Source organism: Lissotriton helveticus, chromosome 7, assembly GCF_964261635.1.
Source record: "Lissotriton helveticus chromosome 7, aLisHel1.1, whole genome shotgun sequence".
NCBI classification, from domain to species: Eukaryota; Metazoa; Chordata; class Amphibia; order Caudata; family Salamandridae; genus Lissotriton; species Lissotriton helveticus.
This window is the reverse complement of record NC_136068.1, coordinates 757,269,817-757,294,653: the sequence shown is the minus strand read 5'-3', so window position 1 is coordinate 757,294,653 and position 24,837 is coordinate 757,269,817. Positions and strand designations below refer to the sequence as shown.

Below are 24,837 nucleotides of genomic sequence, written 5' to 3'. Positions count from 1 at the left end.
ATTCACAAATATGTGGACACTCTTGAGGTCTGTGCTAGTTGAAAGTCTGAGAGGCACCCACCCAAGGGATTGTTACAACCATTACCCAATCCTCCCTATCCCTGGCATACTTTGACCCTAGATTTATTAGTGGACTTACCTTTAAGTCAGGGTTTTGACACTATTTTTGGTTTGTGTGGAGGCCTTCACCAAAATGGCACATTTCATTCCTTTAAAAGGGGTCCTTACTGCTAAAGAGTTAGCTCTAGTTTTCAGTCAGAACACAGTTAAGACTCAAGGGATTCCAAAAATATTAGTTTCAGACGAGGAACACAATTTCCGTCACACTTTTGGAAGGCCTTTACTGCAGAACTGAGTATTGACACTAAGTATTCTACTAGTGATCATCTCGAGACAGATGGGCAGACTGAAAGAATGAACAAAGAACTAGAGCAATACCTGAGGTTATTACTGCTAGAATTAGAAGAAAATTGGCCTTTTAATTTTTCGAAAACCTTTATTAAACAAAATTGCATAGCAAGGTTACATACGGATACCAATTCAGAGCACCATGGATATGCACACAATTGAGTCCGACAACATACATCACATTCGCGGTACGTATGAGAATCTGTTTATCATGTCCGGGATTGGCCAGTCTCTTAACCATGGCGAGGATAATGAAGTGCGCTTTATCCACCACTCGCCCAATGACTTTATCCTAAAAAAAAACAGAAAACCTATAGTGAACAACATAGGAACTCACCCGTCCCCTCCCCCCCTCCCCCAACCCCCAACGCCTCCCCGAACTCCCCCCCCTCTGCTGCCGGATATAGGAACGAAGGAGAAAGTATAAACGAAAGGTTGGATCTATGCCACCCCTTCTCTATGGTGGGTCACCGTGTGTCGCGCCACCCTGTGTCTGGGTCTCCCCCTGCCCCATGTTCGTGGAATCTGGGCTGTTTTGAGTCTGTGGGGCATCCAGTCCCACTAGTTCCTGAAACATCACACCCCAAGCCTGTAGGACCTCCGGTAGCTTCCCGTCCCTTCTTGTGTGCCTTATGTGCGCTTCTTCCGCCAATGCCCACTCCCGTAGATCCGCCCTCCATTTCTGCAACATGGGGCCCTGCGGGGACAGCCAGTGGATCGCTATACGACGGCGGGCTGTTACCAGGCCAAGTATGAGGAACCGTCTGTTCACTTTCCGTTTGGGGTCTCTGGGAATTAAGCCCAGGAGGCAAGGGCGCAGGTCCAGGTCTATCACCCACCCCGAGACCCTCGCCAAGACCTCCAGAACCGATTTCCAGTAGGATTGGAGGTTAGGGCACGCCCACACCATGTGGACAAAGTCCGCCATGGGACTGCGGCATCTCGGGCATTGGGAATCCCTGGTGTTATCAATAACCTGGAGTCGCCTAGGGGAGAGATAGGTCATGTGTATAATATTATATTGAATTTGTTTAAAGTGGTTGCTCACCGACACCTTCCGCACGCTTTCATGTATCTTTTCCCAATCACGGGGGGTGATGTCTTGCGAACACGCCTGCTGCCACTTGTCTTCTATCGCCAAGGGCCGTAATCTTTTATCCTCCTGCAAAGCCCTGTAGAGGTGAGTCACAAACTTCCAGCCCCCCGCCATTGCCAACATCATGACTAAGGTATGGGTGTGTGCCGGAGCCTCCGGGAACGAGGGCCATAACTGCCATGCAGTCGCCGCTAGTTTGGCATAATGAAGGAATTGCCCCGGACCCAGCTCGAAGGTAGTGACCGCCTCTTGGTAAGTGATGAATTTATCATTTGGGTACAGATCGGCTAACATCAGGCAGCCACCCTACATCCATTTGTCTACGGACATGACCTGTGCAATCCGGGCAAAGGGCGGCATTAGCCACAGATCCATGTCGGGGGCAAACGCGTGCCGCAGATGTGGCGGCGCGTCACACGGTCCCAGATTGCGGCCCCCAATCGTACCAGCGGGGGAATGAGGTCACGTCGTCCCCTCCCCTGCCAAAGCAGCGCTCCCAGTCGTTCATTCCCATGGGCCCCTGCCAGCAAGGACCGTTCCCAGGAGGGGTCCGCGGTCAACCATGCAATGGCAAGCTGTATCTGTGATGCAAAGTAGTACAGCTCAAGGTCGGGGACTTTCAGTCCATCCGTGCCTCAACTACGCTTCAGGACCTCTAGACTCATCCTACATCTCTTCCCATTCCATAACAGGAGGACTAAGAGGGAATCCAATTCCTGAAAAGTCCGGTGCAGCAACTCATAAAAGGACCCCTGCATCGTGTACAGGCAGCGCGGGAGGACCACCATCTTGATTAGAGTGATCTTTCCTATCAGGGAGATCTTAAGGGTGTTCCAGAAGGCAATACTTCCCTTCAAACCCCGATGTATCCGTCCCATATTATGGTGGAACGGACGGGTAGCGATTGCGTCGGTTGATTCAGATAGACCAGGGCGTCATCTGCATATAAGGTGTTAGGGTTTGTGCACAGCAAAGAGCATGTCCCCTCTCATTGCACTAGTGGTCTCTGTAAAAACTCTCTTTAAACATACTATTGAAAGCCTTTCTTGTTATCTCAGCCCCTCCCTAAGACTTCTGTGTATGCTGCTCAATGTATTCACAAGTTTGGACATTGCTGTCTTGTTTACACATTGGACCTTGCTTTTACCAAGGCTTATTTAGAGCACTCCTCCCTAGGCCATATGTTACTTCAACTCATTAGCATAATAACTGAAGCTCTGCACACCTGCTTGTGAGAACCACACCCAGTTCTTCGAACCACACCCAGCTCTTCGAACCACACCCAGCCCTGTCTATAAAAGGCAGCCCCTGAGCCTCACCCAGTGCTTGTGCTCGTCTACCTCCCACTTACCTGAGAACAGATCCTTCGGCGCTGGCACTCCTGCTCTCTCCAGACCTTCATTGGCTTCAACGGGCACGGCTGCTGGCTCTTCCTTCTTCCAGTTTCCGGCTCCTTCTTGCCTCCGCCCCTCTTCTGTCCACCGCAATCGACCTGCAAAAGAGAAAAAGGACAAGGTTAGACTGATCAGTATACCTTTTCAGCAACTAGTAAGTGCAAAACTTTTATTACCTGAAAGAACTTTGACGGCGATTTCTAGATTCATGTAAAGACAATTTGGAACAAGATATCTCCCACGAACTTTGTGGTTCAAACCCTTTGTTACAAGAATACTTTGTGGAACTTTGTGAATTAAACATTGTTTTACTTGGAACTTTTAAGAATCAAACAGAGGAAACCATTGACAGCAAGGGACTTGCACAAATTACCTGCTATATTTTGATGTAAAAATACAGTATTTGTTTTATAAAAAGACTGGAAATGTGTGAAAAGTAAGTTTGCTATTAGGAATTTAGGCTTTAGTTATATTAAGGTGAATGTTAGATGTTGGTAATTCTTATAATGATATTCGTTTGATTTTACAGAAGTTTTACAGTAATAGAAAGCACATCCTAGAACAGTAACACATTCCAAACCTGGAAGCTAGAGACCAGGATCCAAGAGGTACTTTTAGAAGAGAATTTATAATATATTAAGGGTTAGACAGGAACACATTTAGGGATAGGGTGCACTTATCTGTTCTTTGTTTGTTTCAGTAGGCACCAGTTTCTACAGAAGTCAGAGAGGGCTGCAGATTTTAGCAGCACTTCAACAGTGGAAACGCAAGAACGGTGTTGTCTCTCTTTTTTTTATTTTATCCACTTCCCCCCTTCCCTTGAGATCCTGGTTCTTAGTGCACTGTTTAAAACTAGTGTGCTGGAACAAGCAGTTTCAGGGTGGGGTCAGACTGTCTTCAACCTCCATCAGAACTCAACAGAAACTCAGGTGAGCTGGGTTTTGACAGAAGCACAAGTCTTTAAAATGTCAGTTCTTTTGGACGATGAATGCCGTGGAAGACATAGAGGGCATTGACGCCACGGATATGGCGCCGGCCCTAAACGAGGACTTGGCCCATAATGAATCAGTGTCTGCCATCTTGCAACATATGCAAGAGGAAATAGAGAAATTAAAGTTGGAAAACACCTCTTTAAAACAGGATGTAAGAAGGTATAAACCTAGGGAATCTCAGTCGAACACAGCTTTTACGCCTTTGTTTAAAACCTCCTCAGAGACAGGGGTGCGAGCAAAATATACAACTTTCCCTCCTCCAGGTGAGGTTACTGTTAATGTTCCTAATGCCGTGCCTTTAGCAGCACCTGAACGTTTTCATGGAGATAGTAACAAATTTCATGTTTTTATCAATCAATGTCAATTACACTTTGTTTGTAAACCACAACAGTTCCCTACTGATGCTACGAAAGTGGCATTCGTCTTGTCTTATTTGGGCGGTACAGCTCCAATTGGTCAATTCCTTTCGTGGATAGAGATGATACCATCCTCCATAATTGGAATCAATTTAAACGTACTATGACCAGCCTTTTTGCAAAACACACTTTTATGCAGGCAAGTGATAATAAGCTTTTAAATCTTAAACAAGGTAACAAGGATTCATTGACCTATCTCACTAGTTTTAATCGTTTTCTCACCGAGACACGTTGGCCAGAAGAAAAGCGTGTCTCCCTTTTTTATAAAGGTTTGAGAGACGAGTTAAAAGACGCGCTGGCTCATATCGTAGATTTGCCAGAAAACTATTCTGACTTTGTAGATTTAGTCGTGAAATTGGAACACAGACTAGGAGAAAGAAAGGAGATAAATCCAAACTGGAATCGCGGTTAACTTTTATCTGACATGAGAAGAAAGACACAGATAATAAACTCCCTGAACCTGAGCCTATGCAAATAGGGACACTCAGAGGTCCACTCACGTCAGAGGAAAAAGAAAGGAGAAAACTTCAATTATGTTTATATTGTGGCAAGGCAGGACATTTTTCCAGAGAATGTCCAGTAAAACCTAAAACTTCACGAAAGGGTTCTGTGTACTCTATCTCTTCAACTGAGTCGGGAAACGATTAAGCTCGACAAGGGGGAGGTTACTTGTTCGAGAAAACATCTTAATCAAACCTCTAATTCTGCAGCCTTCATGGTACCGCACATACCTAGACATTTCATAATTCAGATCTTTTTAATTGTTACTACCCAAGTTAGACATTCTCTCCCTGTCCTGCTGGACTCAGGAGCAACAGGAAATGTTGTGGATAATAAGTTAGCTAACACATTAGGTCTTCCTATTTGCCTAAAGCCTTGTCCAGAAGCAGTATGTGCAGTGGATGGGTCAGAATTGACCTCTGGATTAATCACAAAACAAACAAGTCCCCTTGTCATGGTCTGTCAAAACGGGCACACAGAGATGATTAGCTTTGATCTGATAGATACCCCTAATTTTAGCTTGATTCTCGGGGTACCCTGGTTAACAACTCATAACCCAAAAATTGATTGGGTGAACAGAACAGTTTCTTTGGATTCCTCATTCTGTAGAACCAATTGCTACCAAGAAGCAGGTACAGAACAGAGCACAGTAATACACTGTGCTAGTGTTACACAAGACGAACCAAGTCTCCCTCCTGAATATTCTGACTTTAAAGACTTTTTTGATCCAGTGAAGGCTAGTGTGTTTCCCCCACATCGGTCATATGACTGCCGTATAGACCTTATCCCAGGGGCCCCTTTACCTAATAACAGAGTTTATGCTTTGACTGACGAAGAGACCAAATATTTAAGAACCTACCTAGACGACCTACTACAGTCTGGGTTCATCCGACATTCCACATCTCCGGTGTCATCTCCACTTTTTTTTATCCCGAAGCCGGATAAATCTCTGCGCGCGTGTATCGACTATAGAGGACTAAATAAGGCTACAAGTAAAAATAAATATCCTCTTCCTCTAATTCCTGTGTTGTTGGATCAATTAAGACATTCTACTGTATACACTTAACTAGATCTGCAGGGAGCTTACCACCTGGTTCGAATAAAAGAGGGGGATGAGTGGAAGACAGCTTTCAAGACAATGTTTGGTCTATTTGAGTACACAGTAATGCCCTTTGGGTTGTGTAATGCCCCCGCGGCCTTTCAATTCTTTATAAATGAGGTCCTACACGAATTCCTGGACGTTTGTGTCATAGTATACATAGACGACATCCTCATTTACTCTAAGAACCCGGAAGAACATACCCAACATGTTCGTGCAGTATTATCAAAGTTAAAAGAAAATCATCTCTTTGCTAAATTAGAAAAATGTACTTTTAATGTCAGAAAAGTGGGCTTTTTAGGATAATGCCTGTCACCTCAAGGAATAATTATGGATGAAAAGAAAATTTGTGCTATTACTGATTGGCCAGAACCATCATCTGTGAAGGATGTTCAGAACTTTCTGGGTTTTCCAATTTGTATAGGAGGTTTATTTCTCATTTTGCAGATATTGCAACCCCAATAACCACCTTGTTGCGGAAAGGGCAACGATTTATTTGGTCTGATGTGGCGGCACACGCCTTTCAACTCCTGAAACAAAAGTTCACTTCTGCCCCAATTCTGAAACATCCTGATCCTGACTTGCCATTTTTTGTTGAAGCGGACGCTTCACAAGTAGCTTTAGGAGGAGTTATCTCTCAACGAGATGCAGTAGATGGCCAATTACATCCTATAGCCTTCTATTCCCAAAAATATTACCAGCTGAACAAAATTACACTGTGGCTGAAAGAGAACTATTAGCTATCAAAGTAGCCTTTTCTGAATGGAGGCACCATTTAATGGGAGCCAAGTACCCTGTTACCATCTTTTCTGACCATAAGAACCTATAGTTTTTTGGATCACTAAAAGCACTAACTCCACGTCAGATGCGCTGGTTAATTTTTTTTAGTACATTTGACTTTGTTATAACCTATAGACCAGGTGCACAACAAATTCAATCTGATGTGTTATCTAGATACGGACATACCTCAGACATGAAACAAGACAAAATAGGAGAACCCATTATTCCTCCCCAAAGACTGTTGGCACCAGTACAACAGAGTGATTTCATCACAGATCTATATAATGCACACATGCAAATAGCACCTCAAGATTGGTTAAAGGATTCCCATAACATAATACAACAAGGTTTATTGTATCACGACAACAGGTGATAATTTGGCATCACGCTTCACCGTTGGCAGGTCATCCTGGCTGGGTAAAAACCCTGGAAAATGTGCGAAAACACTTTTGGTGGGATAATATGACTAAGGATATTAAGAAATTTGTCACTACCTGTCCAGTTTGTGCAAGACATAAATCTTCTCATAAGGCCCCTGACGGTTTGTTAATACCAATGCCATCACCCAAACACCCTTGGCACACTGTGAGTGTAGACTTTATTGTAGGTTTACCACCAGTAAAATCCTTCACAACGGTCTTAGTGATAGTGGATTTTTTGTCCAAAATAGCATATTTTGTACCATTACGGAAGTTGCCAACTGCGGCAGAATTTGCCGAAATTTTTATAAGAGAAATTGTGCGTTTACATGGTTTGCCAAGTAAAGTGGTGTCAGACCGAGGTAGCCAGTTCAACTCTAGATTTTGGAAATAATTATGCGAAAAACTGAAAATAGATGTGGCATTATCCACTGCTTTCCATCCAGAAACAGATGGACAAACTGAATGACTGAACCAAACCTTACTTCAAACGCTACGGTGTTTATTGGCTGATTATTCTAGTGAATGGTTGGAAGCTCTCCCTGTAGAGTTGTTTGTTTATAATAATACTGAGCATGCAGCTCTACTCACCATTCTATTTTATGAAGGGGTATCATCCTAGAGCTATACCCATTTTGTTAGAAGATTCCCTGTTGCCTACAGTAACAGATAGACTAACGAGATTAGGTGACATACGAGACAAGGCCAGGAAACATTTATTAAAGTACAAAGTAAGCATGAAAAGACAAGCAGACAAACACAGATCCGAGGCCCCAATGTATAAAATCGGTGACAAAGTATGGCTCTCCACAAAGAACCTAAATATAGAGGGATCCCGAAAGCTGCAACCACGTTTCATTGGACCCTTTAGTATAACTGCCATAGTAAACCCGGTGACAGTAAAATTGGACTTACCAAAAGAATTCCCAGTACATGCTACATTCCATGTGTCCTTGCTTAAGCCGTACAACCCAAAAACCCGACCCGAACCACCCCCTCCACCCATACCAATTAAGGGAAATCTGGAATATGAAGTGAAAAGCATAAAAGACGCAAAAAGAATTCATGGACGTGTTTTATTTAGTAGAATGGAGAGTATATGACGAAACTGAGAATTCATGGGAACCAGCATCCTATGTACATGCCCCAAGGTTGATTAGACAGTTTTATCTAAAAAATCCAGGGAAACCCCGTCCTGTAGGAGGGCCTTTCAGGGGGGCGACTGTTAGGGTTTGTGCACAGCAAAGAGCATGTCCCCTCTCATTGCACTAGTGGTCTCTGTAAAAACTCTCTTTAAACCTACTATTGAAAGCCTTTCTTGTTATCTCAGCCGCTTCCTAAGACTTCTGTGTATGCTGCTCAATGTATTCACAAGTTTGGACATTGCTGTCTTGTTTACACATTGGACCTTGCTTTTACCAAGGCTTATTTAGAGCACTCCTCCCTAGGCCATGTGTTACTTCAACTCATTAGCATAATAACTGAAGCTCTGCACACCTGCTTGTGAGAACCACACCCAGTTCTTCGAACCACACCCAGCTCTTCGAACCACACCCAGCCCTGTCTATAAAAGGCAGCCCCTGAGCTTCACCCAGTGCTTGTGCTCGTCTACCTCCCACTTACCTGAAAACAGATCCTTCGGCGCTGGCACTCCTGCTCTCTCCAGACCTTCATTGGCTTCAACGGGCGCGGCTGCTGGCTCTTCCTTCTTCCGGTTTCCGGCTCCTTCTTGCCTCCGCCCCTCTTGTGTCCACTACAATCGACCTGCAAAAGAGAAAAAGGACACGGTTAGACTGATCAGTATACCTTTTCAGCAACAAGTAAGTGCAAAACTTTTATTACCTGAAAGAACTTTGACTGCGAATTCTGGATTCATGTAAAGACAATTTGGAACAAGATATCTCCCAAGAACTTTGTGGTTCAAACCCTTTGTTACAAGAATACTTTGTGGAACTTTGTAAAATAAACATTGTTTTACTTGGAACTTTTAAGAATCAAACAGAGGAAACCATTGACAGCAAGGCATACAGTAAATGAAGGACTTGCACAAATTACCTGCTGTATTTTGATGTAAAAATACAGTATTTGTTTTATAAAAAGACTGGAAATGTGTGAAAAGTGAATTTGCTATTAAGAATTTAGGCTTTAGTTATATTAAGGCGAATGTTAGATGTTGGTAATTCTGATAATGATATTCGTTTGATTTTACAGAAGTTTTACAGTAATAGAAAGCACATCCCAGAACAGTAACACATTCCAAACCTGGAAGCTAGAGACCAGGATCCAAGAGGTACTTTTAGAAGAGAATTTATAATATATTAAGGGTTAGACAGGAACACATTTAGGGATAGGGTGCACTTATCTGTTCTTTGTTTGTTTCAGTAGGCACCAGTTTCTACAGAAGTCAGAGAGGGCCGCACATTTTAGCAGCACTTCAACAGTGGAAACGCAAGAACGGTGTCGTCTCTCTTTTTTTTATTTTATCCACTTCCCCCCTTCCCTTGAGCTCCTGGTTCTTCGTGCACTGTTTAAAACTAGTGTGCTGGAACAAGCAGTTTCAGGGTGGGGTCGGACTTTCTTCAACCTCCATCAGAACTGAACAGAAACTCAGGTGAGCTGGGCTTTGACATAAGGACACCACATGTTCCACTGTCCCTATTCTGATACCCGGACCCTGCAGTGCCGTGCGGAGATGGCATGCCAACGGATCCATCGCCAGGCCGAAGAGCAGGGGGGAGAGGGGACACCCCTGATGCGTTCCCATCGATATGGGTATCGCATCCGAGACACATCGACCCGTGCGGACTCTGGCCACGGGTCTGGTATATAGTAAATGGACCCATTTTACGAATACTTCCCCCAGACCTAGTTTTAAAAGCACCTTCCAGAGGTAGGCCCAGCGAATCAAGTCGAACGCTTGTTCGATATCCAGGAAGACCAGTGTGTTTTGTTTGACCTGTCCCGCTAGAGTTCGCATGACATGTGCCAGGCGACGGATATTCCGTAAGGTGTTCCGGCCGGGATGAACCCTGACTGGTCATCGTGGACCAGGCGACGAAGGTAGGAGAGGAGTCTGGAAGCCAGCACCTGGCTGATGATCTTCAAGTCCACATTTATTTATTTATTTATTTACTGACATTTATAGAGCGCGAACGAATACCTGTAGGCGTCTCGGCGCTAGACTACAGTAATGTCCCTCCCCAGTGGTGAAGCTCATGCGGAATGGGGTGCCGTGTTATTGGTTGAATAACCACGTCTTCAGTCTTTTTCGGAACTGTAGGAGTGAAGGGCTGGTCTTTATGTGGTGTGGCAGAGTATTCCAGATTTTAGAAGCCGCAACTAAAAAGCGGCGGTCGCCCCAAGAGACTGTTCTGGTACGTGGGACCACTAATTGATTAAGTGATGTGGATCGGAGCTTTCTGACCGGGTTATAAGGTAGTAGTTGGTCTTTGAGGAAGCGAGGCCCTTGATCCTGCAACACTTTATAAACTGTGCACAGTGATTTGAACTTTATCCTGTTTTGGATGGTCAACCAATGGTAGGTCCTCAAGGTGTCTGAGATGGGCACGAATTTAGGCATTTTAGACAACAGGCGTGCAGCCGCGTTCTGTACAGTCTGCAGCTTTTTTGTGACTCTGGTTTGTGCATTGAGAAAGAGTCCGTTACAATAGTCTAATGATGTTAAAACCAATGAAGTAACCAAGGTCTTGGCGGCCGTGTCCGGCAGAAAAGGAATGATTTTTCTTATCATTCTAAGTTTAAAATGGGCAGAGGCCGCTACCTTATTTGCATGTGCCATAAAATTGAGCTGGTCATCAAAGGTAACTCCTAGGTTTCTGACCTTAGAAGTAGGGCAAGGTGGGGTGCCAAAAACTGATGGCCACCAAGTTACAGACCAGGCTGGCGAGAGAGTACCAAAGATAACCACCTCCGTTTTATCGGAATTGAGCTTCAGGCAGTTTCTCGCCATCCACTCACCAATAGCAATCATTCCATTTTGGAACCGTTCTGCTACCACCTGCCCATCACCCTTGATGGCCAGCACCAATTGTGTGTCATCTGCGTATGAGGTTAGGCTCATCCCGTGTGCTTTGATGACACCAGCAAGGTCCGACACATATATATTAAATAGTGTCGGACTTAGGGATGAGCCTTGAGGAACCCCACACGGTAATGACAAATTGGCCGATTGGAATGGTCCTAATGTGACCGCCTGAGTTCTGTTGGCCAGGAAGGAAGCAAGCAGGTCTCTCGCAGTGAGCTGAATACCCATCTTTTCGGCACGGTCGACCAAGATCTTGTGGTCGACCGTGTCGAAGGCTGCCGAGAGATCCAGGAGTACCAGCAGTGCTGTTCCTCCTTGGTCGCGGATGATTCTAATATCATCCGTTGCTTTGATGAGAGCGGTTTCCGTACCATGGTTTTTACGGAAACCAAACTGAGTGTCATCAAGCAAGTTATTTCTTTCTATATATTCCGATAGCTGCTGATTCATGGCCTTTTCCGTCACTTTAGCTAGAAAAGGGAGACTTGCTATAGGCCGATAATTTTTCAGTTCCTCCCTATCTAGATTTGGCTTTTTGAGCAGAGGTTTGATCAGCGTGTTTTTTAAAGAGTCGGGATAGGTCCCAGAGCTCAGTATCGTGTTGCAGACATGAGTAATAATTGGAATAGTTGTATCTGATAACATGGCGAGCACAGAAGTAGGACAGGGGTCCAGGGCTGATCCTGATTTGATGGATCTCACTATGGCCTTTGTTTGATCAGTGGTTAGGTTTTTAAAACTGGTCATGGTGTTTCTCAGGATGGTCGGGGGAGTGGAAGCACTACTGATGTTAGGTTCTAAGGTAAAAGCTTGATATATGTTGTTTACCTTCGAGAAGAAAAACTCGTCGCATAATAGTTGTGACGGGGGCGGATTTAGGTCCGGTGTGTTACCGGATAGGGTTTTGGCAATGTTGTACAGTTGCTTGCTAGAATTTTTTGCTTTTTCTATATGTCGCGAAAAAAAGTGTTTTTTGCTGCCGTTATCATTATTTTGTAGGTGGCGAGAGCTTCTTTATATTTATTCTTGTTTTCGCTATCATAAGTTCTACGCCAGTGCCTTTCCCTATTCCTAGTTAATTGTTTTTGGGTTTTTAACTTCTCTGTGTACCACTGAGCAGTCGGCGTGCTCCTGTTTTCTTGAGTGGGATTTAGTAGGTGCTAGCTGAGTCGTTGCATCGCCCAGCCATTCATGGTATTGGTGAGACACGATGCTAGGATCGTTAGATAGGTCAGGACGGGCGCAGATGGGCTTGCCTTTGGCACGCGCCCGCTGCGCGGATGGTAGTGCATCTCCTTATATCCGGTGTGAGGAGGGCAGGAAGCGTCCAGCATCTGCAGCGCTACCCCTCCCTCACCCAAGATGGCCAAACCCTTCTCTCCAGGCGCCACGGAGTGAAAATGCGCTCTGGGAGTCGGTTCGAGGGGGCAGTGTCCCGTGCAGGAGTTATTAATCAACAATCCTACACAGTGCAAGTATTATAGTATTTTAAAACGTTATAAACATGGATATGATTCGATAGGATCCGGGGAGGAGAGGGTCCTTACCCGGCTTGAGGATCATTACGATAGTTGTCGCCCGCATGGAGTCTGGGAGCGAGCCCGGGTCGTAGGCCTCCATTGCAACCTCACGGAGTTTTGGAACCAGAACCCCCTTGAACTCTTTATATAGTTTGGCCGCTAAACCGTCCATCCCCGGGGATTTCGCTGTCTGCAGGTGGGCTATTGCAGAACATAGCTCCTCCTCTCGGAGTGGCCCCCCCAGGTCCTCCTGGCTATTTGTTTCAATCTCAGGGAGCTGTATCCCCTCGAGGTACACCTCCATGGTCTCGGCGCCCGCTAGCGGCTGTGATTCCGAGTATATTTTACATAAATGGCATCAGAACACCTCGTTAATTGCCTGCTGGGTATATACCATCCGGCCCAATTCATTCTGCATTGCCAAAATAGGGTGAGGTTGGGTTTCTGCCCGTATCAGAGGCGCTAACAGTCTACCAGCTCTGTCACCCTCCATATACCATCCCCATCTGCTGGTTGTCCTGTTAAGTTTGCCAAGCGAGGCCCAGGTGTCTCCCAATTGCTGCTGTGTGGCCGTCCATTCAGGCCGTTGCTCCTTGTCTGTGGGGAAGTCACTCTCCATCTCCGCCAAGCGGTCCTCATGCTGTCGGAGTTCCCGTTCCAGCACCCGTTTGACCCCTACCTCTGTGGACATAGCTGTCCCCCGAAGGACTACCTTCATGGCGTCCCATTCAGTTGCCCTCGTAGTAGCTGACCCCCAGTTCACTTCTAGGTACGTCCCGAGCCCCTGAGAGATAGCCTCCTTATAAGTGGGATCTCTGAAGGCCTCTGTGTTGAGTCTCCAGAGCAGGAACTTGGGCCGTGGTCCACCCACCAAATACGTGAGCAGGAGCGGAGAGTGATCAGATAGGTAGCGCGCCAAGTGGTGTTTCTCCTCTACCCGGTCCATTACCATGCCCTGCAGGAAAAAGTAATCTAGTCTACTGTGTGTGTTGGCAGCATGCATGAAGCACGAGTACACCCGACGAACAGGGTTGCGGTGCCTCCACGCATCTATGAGGTCATAACTTTGGAGCATCTGGGCCATTGCATCTCTCATTTTAGGTTTGGCATCTAGCTTTGGGGGGCATCTGTCTAAATTCCCATCAAGTGCACAGTTAAAATCCCCCGCCAGCAGGAGCTCCGTGTCTGGGTCTATATCTAACTGGCACAGCACTTGACCCAAAAACTCACCATCATCCGTATTTGGGGCGTAAACATTCACCAGGCAAACACTACGCCCATCTAGAGTACCCACCACGATTACAAACCTACCCTCTGGATCCAATTTTGAGTGTATGGCTTTAAAGGGGACCCCCGGTGCCACCCAGATTAGCGCCCCTCTAGCAAACTCTGAGTAGGACGTAGCGAAAAACTGACCTCGCCATCTACGCTGGACATACTTAAGGCAATCCCCCCAGAGGTGTGTTTCCTGTAGGAAACGATAGCTGACCCCATGTGGCTACTCTGATCCGCTTAACCATGTTATTGAGCCCCCTAACATTCCACGTCAGTAGTTTGTATTTACAGGTATCACCCATCATGGATTAGCATTTGTCTACCTCGTAGCTCCAACCTGGCACCCCTTGGAATCGTCTCCGCAGTGTGATGTGACCCATCAAAAAGCAGACAACTTAAACAATACATAGCAAGAGTGTAAAATGACCCGGCAGCATCCCTCTTTGAATCAAAACAAGGAACCCCAACATTTCCCCCCACAGGCGGTAATCCCTCCCCGAACCAAAACAGGGAACCCTAACATCACCCACCCACAGGCGGTAGTACCGCATCTCCCGATTTGGAACCTGTCAGGAGACCTTGAACCCCGCCCCAAAGACTCACCCCCCCTCAGACCCCCCCTTCAACTTGCAATTAGAGAATTAAACAAGATAAACACTGCAATTGAATACTTTATAGACCAAAAGAACCCCTTCACCCCGTCGTTGAGTCTTCAGCCGACTGACTGGTACCGTGCAGCCCTGCCCGGCCAAGGCCTAGCCGGCCACCTCGGCACTCTACAATCGACCAATTAAGGAGAATTGGCACAATAGAATGGGCACTGTGATACACAGGGTTACCGCCCCCCGTCCCCATCTCATTACACTCTAACCACTCCGGGGAACACCCCCACCTCTAACTCGTCAGGCTGCCATGATCCCCCCAGATTAAAGCATGAAGATACTCACAGTGTCCAGGACCCCCTACGTTACATTCCCACCGCCTGAGTTACCAGTCACTTGTCCTGTGCAGGTTCAGCCACTGGACTGGCGGCCCCCCCTGCGTCGGACTGCGTTTCCTGCACCAAACACAGTAGGGAGAATTGGTTCTGGGTTGAAATCGCCGTTAGTTCCGCTCGGAGTGTGCCATCCGGGCCCACTGTGATGCATTCGCTCTGTGTGACGGCACGTTCTCCTGGAGGTCGTCCTCCCTCTCCGCGCCGCTGGCTCCGCCGGCGTGGATTCCGTCGTCGTTGTTCCTGCCATCCTTGTGTGTGGTCGTGGCCCGCCAGGCCCAGCGCGTCCATCCAGTCTTCCGCCTCCGCTGGGCGGTCGAAGAAGTGTGTCCTATCGCCATGCTGTACTTGGAGCCTGGCTGGGAAGAGCAGACTGTATTTGATGTCGTGGCTCCGCATCCGCCGTTTAATCTGCAAAATATCGTTCCGAAGGTCCTGTACTTTTCTAGTGTAGTCCGGGAAAATATGAATATTCTGGTTATACCTGGGCGGGCCGGACTTGCGGATATGCTGTAGGATCACGTCCCGGTCTCTAAAATTGAAGAACCGGGCTATTATGGCCCTAGGTGGAGATCCCGTCTTCGGCGGCGGCCCCAGAGTTCTATGGGCCCTCTCTAATGCGAACAATTTGGATAGTTGTAGGTTCGGGAAGACCTTGCAGATCCATTCCTCCAGAAATAGGTCCGCCGCCGGCCCTTCTGAGCGTTCCGGAAATCCCAGGAAGCCGAGATTGTTCCTCCGGGAACGCCCTTCTGTATCCTCAGCCCGGTCCTCCAAGCGGGTCGTATGCTCCTGGAGGGCCGCTATCGTTTCCTTCATCTGCCGGACCTCAGTTTGTACTACTGTCAGATCCCCCTCCGTGGTGGTGACTCTGTCCGCCACCTTTCTGAGGTCAAGGCGTAAGTAGTTAATGTCCATAGCCATCCCTTTCATCTTGGTTTCCACCGCTACCCTGGAGTCCCGGATCGCCGCCAGGATATCAGCTTTATCTCGGGCTGCTGCCTCTGGGGGGGCCTCCACCCTCCGATCCATCCCAGGGCGCTCCGCCGTCGTAGGGCCCGGGACCGTATACTGTACAATCTTGTTCGCCTGGGCTCCCCTCACCGGTCGGTCCTTTACCATATTAATTTGGGCCGCCGAGGGTGGTCCACCGGGCACCTCCCAGGGGAGGTCTGCATAGTTTATTGTATCTCCCTTTGAGTGGCAGCGCAGCCCGGGCAGTGGCAACCTCAGGTCCGGCCAGTCCAGCCACAGGGCACCCACAGGTTAGGATTCCAGTCGAGCACCTGCGCTCCCCTGCAGCAGGAGCACCAACGATATCAACTGGCGCCAAACAGGTCGTGGGGGGGGGGAGCGGCACCCAGGCTGCCCGGTCCCAGGGAGAGCTCTGTCCACTGTGGGCTTTGTAGCATCTCGGGCCGTCGGGCTGTATGGAGGCCTCTCCGACCTGAGTGTACCCTTAGTACCCAGTCTGGGGCCACAGTGCCTCATCCGTTAGTCGCTCCCCTTCGCCGGCAGCCACCCCCAGTGATCCCGTGAGGATGAGCTTGCTCTCCGTCGCTCTTCGCGCGCGGGGGTAGCTCCGATGTTTCCACAGGGCCTCACACAATTTGCAGACTCGGAGACCCAATAGGACCAGGCGTCCCCCCGATGGAGCGGGGGGAGGGAAACAATGAAAACGACTCCTCAGGCCGCTCAGACCCTGCAGGCCTGGTCTCTGGTCTCTCTTTCGGCGCTCCCGCCGCCGGAACGTACCCAGGCCGCTACTCCTAGGCCTCGCGTAGGAGGGTCCCCCGAGGCCTGCGGCAGCTCCTTCTTCAGCCTCAACCGGTCGCCATCGGCTGAGTTAGTTGCCTCTAAGCATGGGCGGATTTTGCGAATTTTGGGAATCTGGCGTACGCGAATTTGCGTATTTACGGATTCGCAATCCGCAAAATCCGCGAATTTGTGGATTTTTTGTGTTCGCAAGGGTTCGCGAGGATTTGTGTACCAATTCGCGAACTTACTTGTCGGCTCGCAACGTCCGCGACTATGTTGTTTCTACGTCTGGTTCATCATCACAGGTTCACAGCACCCTCTGTTTCACCACTGCCACCCTCTATTACACCCATGCCACCCTCTGGTACATCCTCACTGCCACCCTCTGGTTGGTTTATCACTGTAGATTATGGGGGTGAAAAAAAGCAAGCACACCTGCCCTGCTTCAACTGCCATGAATTAATTTGGGGTTGATTAATGTGTCAGTGATTTTGAAACTCACAGTCTGGCTGGCACCTGCTTCCTTCCTTATCTGTAGTTTGCTTTCTGTTGCAGTGCAATTTTTTTTCACAGGACCTTTATGGCCTACTTGTAGCTATTCTATGAGCCTGCTGTTTGGGTCAGAGCAGGGTCATAGAATAGTTGCAAATAGGCAACTGAACTCTGGAGGGGCCCCTCAGGAAGCACTAGAGTGAATGGTTACTAATGTTAAGATTGAACTTTTGCACCTGCTGATTGCTTCCAGTTTTGCAAAAATTGTTTTTCTGCAATTTCGTGCGATTTGCGGGGTGCGAATCCGTGCGAGATCGATTTCGGAAGCCTCGAATTCGTGCGAATACACGATTTGTTTTTTTTGCGGCGTGTTTGTTCGCGTCATTTTTTGCGTGTTCGCAAGCCGCTTGTAGCGCTACGTTTGCGAAGTTACCCTAGCGGTCGTACATGGGCGCGGCCATCTTGTTTGTTTGACGTAATTCTGTTTCCGGCCGCTATGTGTAATCTCGCAAAGTGTGCGGCTCGCTAGTACAATTTCGCGCGTGATCGCGAGGAAAATCTCGCGCGAACTTACCCACTCGGTCGTGAACGGGCGCAGCCATCTTGTTTCTCATTCATTGCTATGGTTCTGGGCATGCTCTCTGTATCCTTTCTTAATCTCTGCCATCCTTTGCTTTTTTGAAGTTTTTTTTAATCTATTTTACTTATTATCTATCCCTCTATTTTTCTAGCTCTATATTTTTGTGTTTTCTGCTACTTTTTGTTAATTTTAAACTACTTTTTTTAAACGCTTTTCTTTTCTTCTTCCCTGTTCTATTTCTTCTTTCTTATTTTACTTCCTTTCTTCCCAGACCATGACAAAGGGAGCCGGGAAGAAGCCCGCAAAGCGGAAGGGTCCCACACCCCGTGCCCGGCTCCCGTGCGGGCGTTTGAGGGGGGAGACAGTGATAGCTCGGGAGATTTTTAGTGCGGAGGAGGTGGCCGCACTAATATTTCCCGTCCAGCGCCGCCTCCCCAAGACCATCATGGGAGGCGGCAAGATCGCAACCGGCTACGGCATCTGGGAGCGCCGGAAGCGGTGGGAGAATGTGTGCCGGGCCATGTTTAAACACTCTGGGGTCCGGCGTACTTATAACCAGGCCACCCACCGCTGGACGGATGTCATGGACCGGGAACGCGACTTGCTGGACGTGTTTGGCGTAGAGATCCCCGGGCTTGGTGAGTAGTAGTAGCTATTTCTAGCTATTTCATCACTACTCTGTTTTATCCGGCTCTGTTATTTGCAAATGTTTGTTTTTTACCAAGAGCAATAATGCTGCCGATTACATTGTAGGTAAATTATATTTCAAAATCTTCTATGCATTTCAGGTGCATTGCTCTCCTTCTCAGTAGCCTTGCTACTATGCTTATTTGTTTTGTATTTTGTGTTCATTTCATTGGCCTGAGAAATTATGTATGAGTGTAGTGTAAAGAACTGCGTAATGCTAGACACTAAGGGTCATATTTTCAATTACCGGCGCATCCCTGCAAAGTAGCAGGGATGCGCCAGTAATTGTGCGCCATGCCACCACCACCCATGGGCCCAAAACGTCACAGAAGCCTTACGCATCTGTGCCGTAAAGGCGGCGCACTGCTGGAGTTGCGTGCCAACGATGGCGCAACTCCAGCATTGCTCTGGGGTGCCCTATCTCCCCAATGCTGCATCAAGCCGTACGTCGGCTTCAAGCAGGCGCAGGGTTTGAGTCACGCATCATTGTCCTAAAAGTGACTGATTGACATCTTGTAGATTTCCCTCAGCCACTTTTAGGATTCGTTCCTGCGCAGGAACGCCCTCCCTTGCGCCGGAACGCCCCCTGATGGCGCAGGGCTTTACAACGTGATGCATCTCCCATATGCGTCACTTTGTTAATATACGCCGCACTATGGCGCCTCTTTTGTTCTGCCGCTGCGTCACAAAAGTCACGCAACAATGGAGCAAAAGAGCCGCAAGGGGCTTCTAAATCAGCCCCTACAGACTTAAGTCCAGTCCTTCCTTTAGACACATGGCTATAAGAAGAAATAGTGGTGGTGGTCGGTGGATTTATAGTTTGAGTATTCACTGATCTGCAAGCACGATGGACTTTGTCTGTCACTTCGCGTGCTGCGGACTGCTGCCTGCCAGGCCAAGGCAAACCTTTTTAGTAGTCTGTTTAGTGAGTTACATAGGAACTTTCAAAGTCAACGGTCCGCAAATCAAGCAATACTAATAACGTAGTATACCACATGAGATCGGTCAATATATCCCGTGGAATAGTTGTCTATCTATTTGCTATTTCGCCAAAATATTTTGTTATTGTTATTTTGACATGTTTGATTTGGTTGACAAATATCATCCATGTTTTCTGGTCTTTCTTTCTTTCATGTTGTACATCAGCTCCCCCCAGGGGCAAGAGGACACAGGAGGAGGAGGAGGGTGCTGTTCAGGATGCAGGCCAGGATCGGGCAGGCGAGGGCTCCTCTGCTGGCCCCAGTAAGTTTTAATTTTAATATAGAGTACCTATTTTTTCCTAGCGTTCCTCATTCGATTTTTTCTAAATCGTCTTTGATCTTCTTGTAGACTGGATCTAAATTCTTATCCTGCCTCGACTATGACTCCCTGTGGTATTACTAGATTATTCTAATTAGTCTGTCTGTGTAGCTAACTAAGATTGCACATTTGGCAATTCCATTGGACTCCCATTCTAGTCAGCAATAGCTCTATGCACTGAGTGCAGTCCTCTGGGATTGTCCATAATGTCTTTTCAAGTCTTCGAAATGTTTATGCTTTGACAATTGCCAACAATAAAAAGGTGAATGACCACCAAGAAAGAATAAGATACTACTTTACTTTTGGTTTGGATAGTAGGACAATCCTTTCTACTACTGTTGCAGGGACAAATCTGCACAAACAGAACTATGGACACTAAATAATGCATTGCTTAGCTTATCATTTATAATAGGTGCTGTTAGACTTTCCACATACCTCAGTGATTACAGACTTTGTAGTTTAACCCCCAATCTCCTTACTGACTATATAGTGTGGCAGAGTCATTTTGCTCCCAAAGTCACCGATGATTGATCCCCAATGATGATTAGATTATACAACGCAGGACAAGAGTACGGAGTCAGAGTCAAGAAGTGTCAGAGGCACTCATGCTTGCAAAAATTCCAAAACCTTTAGCTCATCCACTCTAGTCTGGAGGACCAAAAACCACAGAGTCTATTTAAGTTTAAAAGCTTTATTAAAAGTAAACACATTTATTAAAATCAACTTTGTCATAAAACTACACGTTTAACTGAAAATGGAAAAGTGCTTAGTGCTAACGATTAATTGGACACATTTCTTGTGGTCGAGCTGAGCTCTCACCTGGTTTGAACTTGAGCTTGACCCTGCTCGTGTTCTTAGAAGTCAAGCTTCTGTTAAAAATAAAAAGCAAGCATTCATCAGTTGTGCCAAAAAGTGCAGCAAGACAACAGCCTTCCCTGGAAAAAGGGACATTTTTACTTTAGAGTAGACAGTTACAAATTATTACATTGTATTTAGTTTTTTTCACATTTCTTTATTCCTCCTAGACCAAATATTATATAGTAGTGAGTGGTGTATTCTAACATTCTTAAATGTACTTTGTAGGTGGAACATCTGGTGGCGGGGCCAGCGTGGAGGTGGTGGTGTTGGACGTGGGGGACAACTCTGGGGAGGAGGCGGTGCAAGTGCCGGACGTTCCTGTGAGGGTTCACACGGTGGTGGCGGGAAGAGGTTAGCTATATATTCCTTACTTATTGAGATTGAAGACTGCATAGTGTGCTTTCTGCATGTGTGTATTATAAATCAACCAGGTAGTAGCCTCCTCTAAATGTACTTCTACTTAGCTGTGAAGTTTTTGGCGAGAAGAATCCCAATAAGATCTGAGATGAACTTGATGGATGGGATGAACGAAAAGCGAAAGAAGGGTGTAAGTAAGTGTGGAAGGACGAGAAATTTAATGATGGCTGGCAAAGAAGAATGATATGTGTTTGCTTGGTCCCCGAGGTGGCTGGGAAGGAAAGAATATGGTATGGTGCTTGGCTGGGTGAATGATGAAGCAAGGATGGGTGGAAGGAGAACAGCCTGGGTGGGTGAAACAGAAACTGTATGTGTGCATATACTTTGAATGGATGGATGCCTGGAGCATGGTATTATCTGACTCTTAGATAGCATATGTGTATCTAGAGAGAGTAGATGGTCACTGGATGAACTAAGTGTTACCTTGAAGAGCATGTAACACCGCACCCGCACGTCCGTTCCAGTGTAGGGAAGGCAAGAAAAGAAGTTGTAATTTTGTCCAAATACTACCATGAATAGTAGCAGTAGTTTGTATTGCAACTGCAAGCACGGCATATATCCGGTTATTACGGTGGACACTCCCTACCTCTCTTAATAACTTTAGTTTAGTAGTAGTACGTCATTCATGTGTGGGTGTATCACTGTTCACTCAATAATAAGCAAAGCACCTAAAGTCATCCCATATGTCATCAAATACATCCCATGTGAAGTGATAGATAATCAAATTCTTTAGCTTCTTCATTTTCCTTTTCTAGTACTCATTTGCACTGTAGGGTGAAAGCTAAATTAATTAAGCAGTAGCCCTTGTAACAGAGTATTCTCAGTGCCACCCGTAATAGAAAAGTAAGAGATTCACCACCTGCATGTACTGGACTGGTACAGTAACGCAAGTCTGTCTCACTCATCATGGTGTGCGTCTGTTTTTCTCGGGTGCAAGTTCACTGCGCTGGCATAATGCCGGCTTGCATAAGATAATGTACCAATTTTCCTAAACAAGAGAGAAGAAGAAGAAGAAGACTAGTGTACTGTCATAGTCGACTGTAATGGAAGTCCATAGAGCTCGTAGAATTTGTTCCTTAAACTCCCACTAATGTTAGAGCAAGGATGAAGAAGTGGGAGGTTAGATAGATACTGTCCTCAATAGTTATGTACTGTGCTTTCAATTTGCTACTTGTACTGTGACACATCTTTCTGCTCAATCACTTTGTGTTATTAATCTTAAGGAGCATTGGTTACAGACTATGTCTTTCTTTCTTCATATAGTTGCTCCTTCCAAATCAAATAGACCATCACGGAGGGAGCAGGCTCGAATGGCCTGGCAACGGAGGCTGGAAGCCACTGTCACCGAATATCGGCGGCTGGTGGCTCTGGAGGAGGAGGACACGCAGTCAACCGGTACAACAACAACAACATCCACTGGGACAGCTGCATCCTCCTCCGTGCCCCCACGGGCTGCCAGCCAGCGCAGTGCTCCAGCGGTACGGAGCCGGGCTACCAAAGCCAACCGCCACCGCCGAGCAGCAAAGACATCAGCTGCCCCCCACAGGAGTTGCAAGGCACGCCAGCGCCGCTTATCCCTCAGAGTGTCCTACCTGGAGTAGGAGGTTCATACCTACAAGAACTTGGTGGAGGGCCTCCGCTTCGACCATGCCATCCTCCGCAAGGAGTTTGATGCCCTGGCCGCTACAGTGAACCGCATCCTGCCGTAGTGTCCCTTGGCCCTTTTTTAGAGACTTTTGGGGGGTGGGATTTGGGCGTTGGGTTCTTTTTGGGACTTTTGAAAGACAATCGTTGGGGTTAGGGAGGGTCTTGAGGGAGATTATTTTGTTAGGGCTACATAAATATACTTTTTGAAACTTTATCTGACCATACCTGTTTTTTACTCTTTTGAGTCTGGTGGGTGGGGGGTTTAACAGTAAGTTTGTTTTCCTGAAGATTCCTAGGACTTTAGTAGTACTACCGTCAATCTCTCGTCTAGTCATAATACTCCATTATACTACCTCCCACCAAAAGCTTATCTTACCTGTAATTTGTGTTTGAAAGTAGGGCTAGGCCCAGGGCTGGCTCCACGGGAAATGGGGATTAAGGTTGGCAATCCTGGGCGGATGAAATTTCCTCGTTGCGGTGGTACTAGTGGTGTGACACAGTGGCAGTTGCATGCCTATGGAAAAAAAGAAAATGAAACCTGGTTTGTCCTTACTGTAGCATTACAACGGTACGATAGAGAATATAGCAGGTGACAGTACACTAGAACAGTGCCACAATGTAGCCTAACAAATGGTAAAGTATTGCAAGTATAACTAGTACTTGCGTTGAATTTCTTTGACATTGGCTACTACTACAAGAAATAGTACTGAAGCTGAGTAAGTCTAGAATATATCCTCGGATTCCTTCACCAGCCTGTTGCTATGACCTTATCCTCCCCAGCAAGTGTGTGGAATTATTGATGTCATTTAGTCACACATCAAGCAAAACCACACAGCCCAGGGGAAGACTGTTAGGGTTTGGAAAATGGATGGGAATTGGGGTTTCTTTTTGGGTAGGTTTTGTTGAGAGAAGAAAAAAAAAGCACAGCATGGACAAACAATAATTGAAGATAAAGAAATCTTTGGGTACAAAGCTAACCACAAATCTTGTAAGTGACATAAAGGAAGTGCATGCCCTACTGCATGCATTGTTACTGAAAAGTAAGTAGTACTAGAATGCGACAGTACAGGGCTGCAGCGTTTTCACTTGCCTATCTCTGCACTCAGAGAAACACTTCTTACATTAAATTAGGTTTAAAAATTAGCCGAAGTAAAACCTATAGAATGGCTGTAGGGATCAATTTAGAAGCAGAGAGAGATCCAAGAAATGCAGTCACACTCATAGAAGAAAACAATGGATACTGTATCTGTATGTTGTTGTAGTTGTCCTGTTGAATTTGGTAAGTAAGTTGCATGCAGCAAACAATTCCACGTATTAGCGGCACTCCTCCATTCCAGCTGACGCTTCGTCCATCAATGTTGGTGACCAGAAGACACCCTGTCCACTGCCTGCCTGGCGGATGTTGAATTGCGGCTCGTTAATGTGAAGCCTGACTCCATCTTTTTTCCCCATTGCACAGACTGAAACCCGGCCTGCAATTATTGAACGAAAAACAGGAAGTGCTCTTACAACACCACTGATAAATAAATATAAGGTATGTACGCTGTGTGGTGCAAAAAGTCACACTTTGATTTTCCTAATAGACAGTACAATATTTTTGAAAGTGCGTACTCTGTCTGAGTCACCTTTTGAAGGATAAATAAGTATGGCCAAATTAATTTAGCGGATCTTTCCCCTCAAGCTAGGTGTACTGTAAACTGTGTTTTAGAACAAAATGAGACCTTCCCAGCAGTGCTCCCACCCAGACCCTTACTAAAGCCAGTCGCAAAAATGTAGAAGACCCCCAATCAGATCTCAAAAAACGAGGCCTAGCAGAAAACTGGTGACAAAACGTACTTTGAAAGTAAAAGTAGGCCCAAATACCCCCTTACCCACCGTGGATTGTATTCAAACCACTTGCAAGCAAGCAAAAGTATCCATAGCCAGCATCGCTCCAAGACTCGAAAACCCCCCACCCAAACACATGCAATAGAAATACTGCTAAGTGCTAACCCTAACGAGCCCTAAGTTAAGAATAGTGGCAAAGGCTTTCTTTAACTATGCCAAATCCCCCCTTTCCCACCATGGATTTTCTTCAAATGACTTGCAACCAAAATTACACATTCTCACGAGTGCTCTAAGACCCCAGAACTCAGTTGCAAAAATCTAGAACACCCCGAA

At 46.5% G+C, this 24,837-nt stretch overlaps 1 protein-coding gene across 1 annotated transcript in view; it reads right to left on the bottom strand.

Moving 5' to 3' along the window:
• Positions 1-476: 476 nt before the first annotated feature.
• Positions 477-24,837, bottom strand: part of LOC144767027 (uncharacterized) — a 94,335-nt gene continuing 69,974 nt past the window's right edge. Inside the window, exons 2-4 of the mRNA XM_078650673.1 lie at positions 8,729-8,869; positions 2,856-2,996; positions 477-700 (exon numbers count right to left, since the gene is read on the bottom strand). Of these exons, the coding sequence (XP_078506799.1) occupies positions 500-700; positions 2,856-2,996; positions 8,729-8,779 (393 nt within the window). The 5' untranslated portion in view covers positions 8,780-8,869 and the 3' untranslated portion in view covers positions 477-499. The remainder of the gene's footprint in view (positions 701-2,855; positions 2,997-8,728; positions 8,870-24,837) is intronic.